The sequence below is a fragment of the Gymnogyps californianus genome, chromosome 20, assembly GCF_018139145.2.
Source record: "Gymnogyps californianus isolate 813 chromosome 20, ASM1813914v2, whole genome shotgun sequence".
Classification (NCBI taxonomy): domain Eukaryota; kingdom Metazoa; phylum Chordata; class Aves; order Accipitriformes; family Cathartidae; genus Gymnogyps; species Gymnogyps californianus.
This window is the reverse complement of record NC_059490.1, coordinates 2,433,536-2,446,577: the sequence shown is the minus strand read 5'-3', so window position 1 is coordinate 2,446,577 and position 13,042 is coordinate 2,433,536. Positions and strand designations below refer to the sequence as shown.

General features: G+C 46.7%; 1 protein-coding gene across 4 annotated transcripts in view; it reads left to right on the top strand.

Annotated features, from left to right (window-relative positions):
- The first annotated feature begins 678 nt into the window (after positions 1 to 678).
- The window catches only part of AUTS2 (activator of transcription and developmental regulator AUTS2), a 799,219-nt gene continuing 786,855 nt past the window's right edge, over positions 679 to 13,042 (top strand). For all 4 annotated transcript variants that reach the window (XM_050908788.1, XM_050908790.1, XM_050908787.1 and 1 more), the window contains exon 1: positions 679 to 972. In XM_050908788.1, coding sequence (XP_050764745.1) covers positions 679 to 972 — 294 coding nt within the window. The remainder of the gene's footprint in view (positions 973 to 13,042) is intronic.

Here is a 13,042-nt window from a genome sequence, read left to right as displayed (position 1 = left end):
GTGTTTGATCCAGGGAGATAAAGGAGGAGGGGGAGAGGAGTGCGTGTTCGTGGGGAGGGGAAGGCTGCACCCTTCCCTGCACACACACACGCAGAGAGAAAGAGAGCTCTATACATCTATATATATATATTTCCCCCCCCCCGGAACTTCTTTTAGTTGGGGAGGAAAGGAAGAAAGAAAATAAATTTTGTGCAAGGAAATACTCTCAGCTCCCTCCTTCCAGCGGGTCTCTCTCCTTCTTTCTTTATTTCCCCCCCTTCTTCTCTGCTTTTTTTCCTCTCTTTCGAAGATCCTCGCCCTCCCAGCCCCTTGATCAAAGCATTCCGCTATTCTGATTTATTGCCTGCTTGGTGAGGCTTTTTTTTTTTTTTCTTTCTCTCGCCTTTTTTTTTTTTTTTTTTTTTTTTTTTTTTTACAAAGGCGACCTGAGATCAGCCATTACTTTCCTTGGCTCGCTTATAGGAATCTCTTACATTTGGTGCTTGCTGCTGGTGGTGGTGGAACCGCACTCGGATTCTTTCATCCCCCCCCACCCCCTTGCTGTCCTCTCCTCCCTCCCTTTCTCCTTCCCTCTCTCCCTCCCTCCCTCCCTCCCCCGTTATTCCGCCGGGGGAGCCGGATTTGTGGCTGCGGTGGGGCGGGGGGGGACGAGAGCGAGAGGGAGAGCCGGCGAGAGACATGGATGGCCCGGCGCGATGCAACGGGCTTCGGAAGAAGCGGCGATCGCGGTCCCAGCGCGACCGGGAGCGGCGAGCCAAAGGCGGGCGGCGCGGCTCTGCCGCCGGCGGGGCCGCCGGCCCCGGGGCCGCCGCGGCGCTCTCCTCCTCGGGCTCGGAGAAGGAAGACAATGGGCCCCCGCCGCCGTCCCGGCCGCGGCCCCCCCGGAGGAAGCGGCGGGAGTCCTCCTCGGCCGAAGAGGACATTATCGACGGTTTCGCGATGTCCAGCTTCGTCACTTTCGAGGCGCTGGAGGTAGGAGCGGCGGCGCTTTGTGTGCGCCTCATTGTGTGGGGGCAGCGGCGGGGGGACCCCTCAACGCCGACCCGGACACCCCCCCCACCCCCCTCCCCTTACCCCCCACCCCCGGGCCGGGGCGCCGCCGGGGGTGCCCGCGGGGGCGGTCCCGCCGCCCCTTCCCCGTCCCCGGGGTGCCCCGCTCCCCTCCCTTCTCCCTTCCTGCCGCCGACACCTGCAGCCTGGCGCGCCGCTCCCGGCGGGCGGCGGGGGGCTCCGGCGCGGCGGCGGCGGAGACCGGGGCGACCCCCCCTGCCCCCCCCTCGCCCGCCCGCCTGCCCGCCCGCCACCTCGGGCAGGGGAGCGGGGAGTTGTGCGCGCTCCCCCCGCGGGGCTCCCGGCGGCGCTTCCCTTCCCCTCCCGCGGATCAAACTTTTCTCGCGCCGCGGTGTCCCGGCGGGGCCGCCCACTCGTGTCCGCGGGGCAGCGTGGGCCGCGGGGGAGGGAGACGGGGGGGGGGGGGGGATGTGTGTGTGTGCGTGTGTTTCTTCTCTCGGTCTCGCCGACCGCTGGTGGTGGTGCTGCTGCTGGGTGGGGGCGCCCGTCCTGCCGCGTTCCCTGCCGGCCTGTCACGAGTGGGCGGCGCGGCCTCCCACTCCATGGGGGGCACTAGTCATTCCCCCCCCCCCCCCCCCCCCCCAAATGCTGAAGGAACGGGTGCGGGTAAGCCGAGGTCGGGCCGGGCGGAGGGAGGCGTCGCCCGGGAAGCCCCCCACGGGGGCTTCCCGGGCGACGCCTCCCTCCGCCCGGCCCGACCTCGGCCCCCCCCCCCGTGTACTCTCGAGGCACCCACCCACCCGCGACCGTGAAACCGCTGTCAGCCCTGCGAGGGTCGTGGTGGGTATGTGGACGTGCAAGGGGAGCTCTGGCCCGTTTGTTTGAAGGGCTTTGTTGTTTATAACTTCTGCTCCGGAGAAGTTTGCCGTGGCGAAAAGCAGATTTATTTGGGTTTATGTGCGCTGGAGTCACAACTGGAACGATTATGAACTGTCAAAATAAATGCGGAGATGAAGCTGATTGTTTAACAAAAAAATCTGTGTAGCTCTTAAGCTGTTTAAATATTTAGCCAGGAATACTTAGTGACATTTTCAGGGTTTTTGGGGGTTTTGTTTCTTTCTTTTTTTTGGATTTGGAGCCAGATTTTGTCCTCGGTTACACCTGTATTTGTCCAGACTAATGCCTCCAAGAGAACTTACTCTGGTGTAATTGAGGGGAGGATTTGTTCACTCCAACAAACCTCCACATGGTTGGTGTTAGACTCATGTAAGCAATAATGAGCAAATGCTGAGGTAATGATGAGACTCAATTTTACCACCTTTTCTCACCTGGTAAGCCCATCCACAAGTGCCCTGCTCAAATCAGAGAGAGGAGGAGTGTGAATACATGTTTGTCGACAAGAGTGAGATTTGCATGCTTCTGTCTCGGACAAAATTCTGTTCTTCCTCAAACAAAGCCCTAGTTCGTGTCGTTAGGGGTTTTATGGGAATACAGACTCGAGAATTTGGCTGTAGTCCTTTTTGGAGGGGAAGTGAAGAGCAAGTTTTATGGTCAGAACTTGGTAGGGCATTTCAGAAAATGCCTTTATTCTGTTTCACTACTTATTTGTTTATTTTCCACTTGAAATGAAAATAATTGCTGTGCTCTTTTCTCTTTGCGAAGCCAAGAATGGCTACTACTTGCATCCTGTCGTAATCCTGTATCACTAAAAAGGAGCGCAGAAACATTACCCAGTTCTGCCAGCTAATATCACATTCAGATAAAACAATAGCTTGCACACTGAGACTTGACATACTTTTAATGTTCATGTGATAGGTGGCACATTTTGACCTAACGATTTCATGCTGCGTTGAGAAATAATGTCACAAAATCATTGTTAGGTGCTTTTTCCCGCAGCTCGGTATGTATGTTGAGAAAGTTGTTTCTGAGGATCAGAGGGAGATGAAGGTGTCTAAGGCACAAGCCCAACGTGGCAGGAATTACTGTGTACGTTGCGTGTAGCAGCCTGAAGTTTTTGTTGTGATTTTAGTGTCGGTGAGGAGGTTGTGAGTGGCTGGTGGAGTGAGATATCTCAGCCTTGGTGAGATGTTTAGGTGTTAACGGGCTTGAGTTGAGACAAGAAGCCTTGGGTGCTATGGAGAGGTGCCCTGGTATTTATAAATCTCATGCTCTGGGTCTGCCCCTGGCTCGTTGGAGGCCATGGAGGTTTCTCCCCAGGTTCCAGAAGGCACTTACACCCAGCATGTGACAAGACTGCCCCAGCCCAGGCTTTGTGCTTGAACTTCAGCCTTTTCTCAGGCTTAGCACAGCTCAAAGTGTGCAGAGAGAGAGAGTGTTTTGTCTGCTTGATGTGAAAAACAGCGAGAACCAAAGTGCAGAACATACTCACGGCTGGAAGATCTAAACCTGTGGTCCAGGAGAGGGGAAGCAGGCAGGTGGTGGCTGGTGCGGGAGGGGATAGCCACTGCGGAGGGACGAGGCTGAGCTCTCTGCTTACGAGGACATCTTTGCAGCAGTAGGTATGTGAGTTGGGTGGATGTGAGGGGTCACCCCAGGATCTTCTTATGAATGCTGTATATAAAGTTGCAAACAAGGACAAGAATTGCCATATAGCTTCATTTTACCTGTCCTTTACTAAATGATTTTTGTTGGGGTGACTGAAAAAGCCCAAATTGTGCAAAATGCTGGGTTGTGTGAAGCTCATGGATGGCAAGGGCACACAGGCGCTGCACAAGAAGAGCATGCATCCCATGGCCGCTGTAGTTTCAGTAGGAGTCATCCATGTCTGTTATGGTTATGCTGATAAAAATTCCCATCCGTTGAAGCAAAAATAATCTTTTTAACCAGCTCCCACTCTCGGAGCTGCTTTTCTGTCCAGGTATCAGTAGCTTTCTCATGCTTCTCAAGTGTAAATTGTTTAGTGTAGAAATAGAGGCCATCTGCTTCTAGTTATCTGTCTCTGGGTTTATGGCAGCCCGTACCTTGATCTCTCTAATGTTTGCGTGGGGAATAGAGGGGAAGAGGGAGTTGAATGAAGACAGTGGCTTCTCATTGTTGATTTTTTTTTTTTTTTATTCCGTGGAGTGACAGTCGAGCAAATCCAGTGTCATTGCAGATGTGGCCAGACTGATCCTTGCCTGGCCTTGCTAGACTCTGGTGTAGCGATGTGCAGTGTAGGCCTGTCCCCTACACTGGGGAGCATCTTGGAGCTTTGACCTTCAGAAACCAGCACTTACTCTGTAGCTAAGCAGCTGAGATGTGGTCCTACGATTTGATCTGATTCACCAAATCCTCCCATGAGTAGCCTTGCTGGGTCTAACAGCAGCAAGCTCTGCGGTTTACTCCAGAGCAGTTACACATCACTTCCCTGGCCTCCCAAAATCCTCCAGCCTGTAAAAAGAGAAAGGCGCAGATGCTCAGTACCCCTGTTAGTGTGATCGGTGTCTTGTCAAGTGGACCGCTTTCCCCAGCGTGGTGTAGCCCGTGCTGCACTGCTGGTGTGTTTGTTACCAACAATAATAGCATGAGGTTCTCCGGACCCAGGTGGGCATTTTAGACACCAGTTTGACAGGGAAAGGGCATTTCTCAAGACGTGATAAATCAATCCGTTGGAGTGACTTTCTCCGTGATGTGCTCTGGCAGTGCTGGTGAGGAGGTTTCTGTGGAGCTCTCTGGCGAGGTGAGATTTCGCTAAGATGTTTGTCTCCCTCCTACCCCCTGGTGCGTAGGACTCTGGGCAGGAGACCGACGTGACATGGCTGTTGACGTGCCGTGGTGAAGCTGGTTTACTGTGATGAGAAATGAAATCTGACCTGAATGTTAAGATAGCTTAAAGCCTGGGAAGTACTTGATGTTTCCTGAGTCAGCTCTGACCATCCCTATGGAGTAAGCAGTTGGTTTCAGGTTTTCTGAACATTGAGTAAGGTAATGAGTTTTTTCTGCGGATGTTTGTTTAGCTTCAACTCAGGCAGTCCATCTGACAAGCCCGAAATGGGACACAGATATTTATAAAGCACAGATAGAAGTGGTGTGGGGCGGGAAGGGGGGGGACTGGCATTTAAATGGGGATTCTTGTTTCATAAAACTGGCGCAATTTCTCACCATGGGTTTGCTGAGCTAATTTCTGTTCAGCATGCAGGCATTAGTCTGTTTTGAGACCATGCTAAATTATAGTCAGGTAAAGCCCAATATAATTAATTACAAATGAGAAATGCTGACAAATATTTGTCAAGGAGCTGTTTAATGAGCTTCAGATTCTGTGTCAGATGATTCCATCCACCTAGTGTAAATAATTTTTAAGCAATTGTTCCACCGCGTTTGTGTGATTTAGGCAGATGTTAGCTACGGCAGTTTTACATGTTGGACAGATAATACGAGACTAGATGGAGTAAAGCTTAACAGCTGATGTGGGCTTTGAAATAGAGACACTACTGTTACACAGACAAAATGTGGAAGTAGCAGGAAGGTTTTGAAGATACTGTGGTCTCAGTTGAGTGTCTGTGTGCACTGACAGTGTAGCTCTGTGTATGCATCTGAATGCAGGAATTTGCTTTAATAACTGTTGTGTGATACCCATCGCTAGGCACAGCCCACTGAAAATAGAAATAGCTTGGCTGTGTGACAGCAGAAGCTTTGAGCTGGACACCAGAATGACTGGCTTGCAGTGTGGTTTTCCTCCCCAAATCATTCTCTTCTCACCAGCCTTTTAGCTGGCCTGATTAGCCTGTTTACTTAAATTCTCTGAGATTTCAAGCAAGTTTCTTCTGCCTTGTCTCTATCCCTTCATATTTCAAAAGGAATTTGATCTTCATGCCTTACCGCAGCAGCATCATAACATCAGGTGTTTGTTCAGTGCTGTCAGCAAATCTTGGTAGCCCTTCTTGTGTTTATTGACTGCTTAGATGCTTAGGTGTTTGTCTTAGTCTGTTTGCACATGCAAGTCTGCAGATTTAGGCCAGCAGAGAAAAGAAGGGAATAACTAAATGAAGATATCTGCAGATGGTGAGTGGCATTAGGTTGTGTGACACTGGGATATCATACGAAGCAATGCGCTTGTTATTTTCACTGTGTATTTAGAGGAAACAGTAAATTGACCTGAGATCAAATTTCGAGATAACCTTGACAGAGCAACTGAATCTCTTGATGAAAACCCTCAGCGACCAGATCTGAAAAAACAGAAACCCAAACTGAGAGCGGGACTGAAAACAGCAGGATGCGTATTCCACAAAAGGAACCTCTTGGGTAATTTTTAAAACCTATGTTACTATCGTTTGGGCACCTGAATACTTTTAAAATACTTTAAAATTACTTTTAAAAGCCTGATACCTTCCTGGGAGGCGGGGCACCTGCAACTCCCACTGACTTCAGTAGCTGTTGAAGAGCTGAAACTGTCTCTTTGGGCAGATAGTGACCGACGATTGTGATATTGTTGCATAAATATTCTTTTACACTGTTACCTTCAGGAGTTTAATGAAGGTAGGGATTTTTGTCATTCCCATAGGTGGTGGTAGGAGGCACAATGGCCTTGAGTTGGAGAAGGAAGAGTTTAAACTATACGGACAAGTTCTTTAGATAAATGTGATTCAAGTGGTCTCCACTGGCGCTGCTCTTTAAGATTAACATTAATGGGAATTATGCCACATATCAATAGGACAGAAGACACCCTTATCCTTCTTTATCTTGGCATCTTTTTTTCCTGCTATTTGGGTGAGAAAGTAAGCCCTTTCTCATTAAATATCTGGGGCCTCTGCTGGGATGAGGGAGTGTAAAGAAACAGACTTATAAAATAAGGGTAAAGGATCAGGAACTTGGAAGGAAAATGATCACTAGGGAAAGGCAAAAAAAAAAAAAACAACAAACCAGCAGAAAGACATCAAGGGGCTGAGTAATTGAAAGATTGAGTTACAACACTGAGATCAATAGAGAAATATCAGGGACTGGATGGGAACACTGAGAACCAGAGGGGGATGTTGTTACCGAAAGTGGAAGTTTCAGGAAAGATCCATTGCTGTGTACGTAAATGCTCCTTGGTGAGAGCCCTGCCATCAGTACCGAGGGGGAATGCTCAACAAAATCTGTCCCCACTTAAAAAGTTGTTAAGGCTGGTAACTCTTCAGCTGGGAGAAAGGCAGAACGATTCTTCACTCAATGAGATGGCCCCCTGTTTCCCCCCTCGTCTCTGCTACTATTTTTTTTCTTTTTTTTAAGGACTGTTTCTATCAGTTTGACTGGAAGACCCTACCACATTACACCGGGGGTCTGACCTGCAGCCTTGTAATTATCTGCAGCTAAATTAGAAGTTTAATCTTTGTTCTGAGCAACAATAAGTTGAGTCAGATAGATTTTAAAAATAGCCCAAGCTCAAGTTTAGTGGAGTCTCAAATGCAATTAATAAAAAGGTAGTGGAGTTAGGAAGTTGCAGGCTGAAATGTGGAAATGTTTAACTCTCAGTTTTCCTTTACTTGCAGTGCTTTGCTGAGGCAATGTCGCCTTGGTTCTGCGAGGGGAAATTGCTTCCAACGTTTCCCTGTGTTCTTGTACATCATCCTTATGATTTATCAGTTCAGTATCTGTGTTCTCATTGGGATTTGGCTCAGTACGTGCCACAAATTACCAGCTGTATGCATTTTTTGTAGAGTCAGTTTGTTGTCATTTTGACTTGATGCCAAGCCATGGTGAAGACCACTTCAGAACATCATAGTCCTCTAAACTCCTTTGTTGTAAAATGGATATGAAATTCCACATTGTAAGTAACAAGAAATGGCTAATGCAGGTAGGGATTTGTTTTGCTGTAACAGCAGAACGTGCAGTGGCAATTTGTCAGATCCCAAGCTCAGCTCTGCTGTACTATTTGCCTTTAAGTAGTGTGTTACCTTAATATCTTGAGATTTTTCTCCTTGTATCTTGGCAACACTACTGCTGAAGTTCACACACTCATGCGGTGGAGAGAGAAGGTTTTAACCAAAAGGGTAAATCTTTAGTCTGGTAAATATTATAGGAAGGAGTTTTGGTTCTGTCCTCCTTTGCACTGGAGTGGTGGAATAGAAGTCAGCAAAAGAAGCAGATTATTCCTTGGCACTGCACATATTTTTCTGTTTTCGAGTTTTTGCCTATCAGGTTTAATTTGATCAGATTGCATGACATATGCTCCATATGGATTTACTTGGTATTTGGTGTGCATCTTGGTCCTACTGGTTTTAAAATCTCCTGAGAGAAAGACACAGGAGATGTGCAGAGGTGTATTGATACCTGATACGCCCAAATTCCTGGCTGTCTGAACTTTAGATTGTGTAATGCTGGCTGATGCACATATTACTGATATGATTGATATCCCAAGTCCAAATGGGAATAGTGACTCCACAGCCACGCAGGAGATCTGTTTGGTGTTCTCTCTAGAAATGGTCACCCTTTAATCTGTCTCACGTGTGTTTGCCAGCTTCCCAAAGATGAAGTTGCTTCTCCTCTAGAATCAGTGCTTTTATAAATTGCCTCTTTTCGTACTTTTATTTGGTAGCAAAGGGGACTTACTGGTTTGGGAATAAAACCACTGCCAACCTGTCTTCCCCGTCCACAAGCCCAGGCTTGTCCTTTGTTGGATGAGCTCATCAAAACAAGCAAACATCTTCAGCCTTTGAGACATGCCCTGTGCTGAGCATCATTTGAATGAGACCATCTGGGGCAGGTCTGTGGATTCTGCAGGATGACAGTGCACCCCTCAGTTGGAGAGGCAGATAGAGGCAGGCACCAGGAGGTTCTAGGTTAGATTAACTTTTCGGTGGCTGAAGTTCTGGAGAGGTACTCCTTGTGTTGCAGAGTAATTGTAACAGAGTTGTATCAAACTTTAAAATGTGTTTTACACTCCCGTGCTATCAAACAGTGGTCAGATCCAGAACCAAATTCATGAAAGTTTGTGAGAAGCCTTGCTCCATAATAGGCTGACTATATGAGAGGGACAATTTTTTAGAGGAGAGTATGTAACAGTGATAATATCTGGTGCAGATACCCCCTTACCTGTCAGTGAAATCTGCAAGCCGCTATCACCTTTTTTCGTTACATGTGGGTACAGGTTACCATGTCCCAGGCAACCCACCCTCGGGGCTCGGGGTGACCCAGCTTGCAGGTTGCTCTGGAGTGTCCTACAGCTGCTGTTAACTCGCCCTCCTGGTAGAGTGAAGGCATTTTCATGTCTTTGCCTGTGACGTGGAACCAATGAGACAGAAGTGCTTGCTGCTGACTTCTCCTGGACCACACGGACGTGGCTCGCAGGCATGGAAGAGCGGTGGCCCTGGGTACGAAACGCGTGTGGTGTAATTTCCTCCTCCTGGCAAATTTTGACAGCCCATGTTTTGCTGTTTGCACACCATTTCCTATTGCTGAGGCTTCGATGAGTTACAAACATGGTGATAATTGCTCAAGGCATTGATTTTTATTTGTTTTCACTCTGCAAGTCCTAAGTGACCTGAGACCTTTCAGTCTGAGAATCTGCTTCAGGTTTTTTGAGACCTCTTCTTACACAGATGGTGGGAATGGAGGAGAGGCGGCCAAAGGATCCGGCTCGTTGCTACGAAATGGGGATGTCCAACTGGGGGGCTATAGGCTCTGTCGTTCACCTGGCTCCTGACCACTTTTGTCACCTTCGTCTTGGCTTCTGCACATCCAGGTGCTTAGCACTGTATGTCTCTGGAGGGTGCCATGAGTGTCCTTCAAGGGTCCTCCAGAAACTGGTATCTGGTCCCCAGCTTCCAGAAGGCCCAGGGGAAGGAGCCGGGAGGTGCTGCTGTTGCAAGAGCTGGGTAACACACGCTCTCCAGCTTGCTCCAGAGCTGGCCAGATGTGTTGAACGGCTGGGCATGATGTGACATCCATTGGAGTCGGCACTGATAGAGGACTGAGGCAGCAAAAGTAGTTTTGACCTCCGAGGAGTCTGTGTGGTAAAAAGGCAAGCGAAGATGTGCTGCTGTTGGGGACGATTTATGTTGTAACTCTGTTAGTGTTGTGTGTTTTAATGCATGTCAAGGGCACTTTGACCTTTGAATGGAATCTTTTGGTGTGAAATTGTGTCTTTTCTCCTCTCTTTTCTTCCCTTAAAGAAAATTCAGAATAAATACTGAAAATCAAAACCGTCTGTTTTGAGAGGACCAAATTGCCTCTATTTTATGTGATTTGGATATTACTGAACGATTAAAAGTCCTAGTAATTTTTACTGGCTGGCTGTTGTGCTTGTATGTAGGCAGTGACTCTTCTAGCGTTAGTCACTTTAACTATGGAAAAAAATAATAAAAATGCAATTAATGTGGCTCAGCAGCTGAGTCTGCTGGACTTCAAGTTTTTTTTTTTTTTAATGAGTTCTGGGATCAGAAGGATACATCTGGTGGATGGATTTGCCAAGTTTTCAACCTCAGAATGTGTGTTGAAAAACTCAGTGAATTATGTAGCTACAAAAGTGGATCTTTGCATGTTTATAAGACCTCAGTGCAATCTCCTTATATTTGCTTAATGACAAACAGACATTCTCACAGAGGCCCAGCCCAGAAGGACACACATGTGCTGAAATGGCTCTGTAAGCTGATAGTATTTGTATCAGAATGCTGCTACTAGTGAAGGAATTTTAGAGGATCCATTAGATATAGGGGGGGAAAAAAAATATCTTGGTATTGGATGAAAGAAAAGAGAAGGAAGGGAAAGCGGAGGGGAGAGAGAGGAGAGGGAGCACTGAAACTTTAAATGTACATGATGTGTGGGCTAAGATATTGTGCCTCCACTGGTGAACCAGAAAATTTATAACAACTGTTTGTCATGTGTATGTATTTATAGCCATTCACATAATGAAGAAGTTTCATGAGGTTGTAATAACATATCAAGATGGATGTAATTAAAACAGAAGCAAATTGACACCTCTAGATTAAAGGCAAACGCTAAACTAATACACCTGTACGCTGTCACTTATGTATTAGTTGTCTGGGGCAGTCTGCCAGATATGCAAATAAAAAGACATTGGCAAATTTCCTTGGATGTGCAGTTAAGAAAAACCCAACTATTTCTTCTTTTACCTAGCCCCGTTCAGGTTTGTAGCAATGGTAGAATTTCTTAATTTGCTGTCACTGGTGCTTTGTGATGGGAATGGGCTAAATGATATGGAGGGGTGGGAAAGGAGGAAGAAGAAATACAGAGCAGGTGACTGCCGGAGAATAATAATCTTTACAGTGGGACCCTTCCCTTAGAAAAGAGGTGTCAACTGGACTGTTTCAGATCTGTCCTAACTCTTGAAACTCTAGAGGACTAAAGAGTCCTTGACATTGACTTTCTGTAGCATTTGAGCTCAGTTAAATGCTTTTGAAAACTGCACTGTAACAACAGATTTTGGTTCTGTCATGTTGCAGGTGATTGGGGTTGCCAGTAAGGAAACTTCTCCTAAAATTTATACGTTTCAGATATACTGGCACAATTCAAATCTGATGTAAATCATTACTGAGTCTGTGAAATGGCTATAAAGTATCTTAGCAATTTTATGTAATAGTATTTTTCAACTTGTTTCAATTTGCAGAAGCCTAAAATTTTTCCAGTGGAGTTGTGGACACCTGTATAGTGAATTTAAGCCTGCAGTCAACAGGTTTCCTCTCTGAATTAACGCTCTGGGGGTTCTTAGAAATACTCTGCAAACTACTGATATAAAATAGGCTATTGGTATGGAGCAGGAAGGGAATTATTTGCCTTGTTAGTTCCAGGCCTGTGAATGGAAGTACCAGCCTTCCTTTTGAGTGACTTCCACCCCAGATAACCTGCATTCCTTTAAAAGCCCCAGGGATGGAAATAGGTCCTCACGTGGCTTCTGTATAACCCCCATGGCTGGTGATCAGGGTTTTCTGTTAAATAGCCGATGCCGGTACCTCCAGCTCCTCCTCCCTGAGTATGAAACATCTTACCTTTTGCGGATTTGGTGGCATTTCCTCCAGGAGCGGCTGTCCTAGAGACCCACATCCCTCTGCTGCTTCCAGTAACCTCCTCAGATGGTTGCAGACACTTGGTTAGTAACGTTAATTTAGAGGTAGATTGATATGACTGCAGGTCTGGAGAGCTCAATGAAGCCCAAAATTCTTAAATTCAGTTTTGAATTTGGGCTTGAAGTTCTTTGCCCCAGTCGGGGACGAACCAGAAGGAAATCCAGCCGTCTGCCTTGCGAGGCTTTACAGTCGCGGGCCCGCTCCTGCCTGCGGGTGCTGGGCTGTAGTTCTGCGGAGAGGTGGCTGCAAAACGCACCTATTTTCAGGCAGCTGTCTGCACAAAAGCTCCAATGGGCATGTTTTGTTACACTTTTTCTGAATTAAAAAGACTCTTTATTTTTAAATACATCTGGACATTAAGGATCAATCATATGAGGTACATGGCTTCAAAGTGATTTCAAATGGTAGGATTTTTGTCTTCAATACTTCAACAACTTTTCTTCCACCTTTAATCTTTCATGAGCAGAAGCTTCAAAAGATAATTAGTAAAACATGCTTTTATCTGCATTTATCTCAAAACATGATTAATTTTTTAACTGCAATTACAGCAATCATTTCAAGTTTCCTCTGTATTAATGAGTAAAGGATTTTTTTTGAGGGAGAGTGAGCCTAAATATGGCTATATTGGCCGAGTTGAAAGGTACATTTATGAGTGTGCTTTTTGTTTTCATTGCTAGGGATTGAATTTCCGGTTCCAGGAAGTAATATTTCACATGGATTAAAGTCTTTGAAATGCTCTTGCCCAGCTTCACTAGATCATTTTGAGGAGCTGACAATGATAAGAACTGGATCATGTACTTTGCAAGACCTGGCTACTGAATACCCAGTTACATGTTCCCCTTGTGTTGGTGCTTTTTTGCTCTGCACTATGCATATGTGACTAGCAGGATATCCTCTACATGCCACTCTTGGCATTGAAATGTAAGATACATGATACAGCCGGTTTGTTGTTAATGAATTGGCAATGAACTTGTAAATTTTCACCTTTACCATTTCTGTCTTTGTTATAGGCAGCTTAAGACATTTTTTAT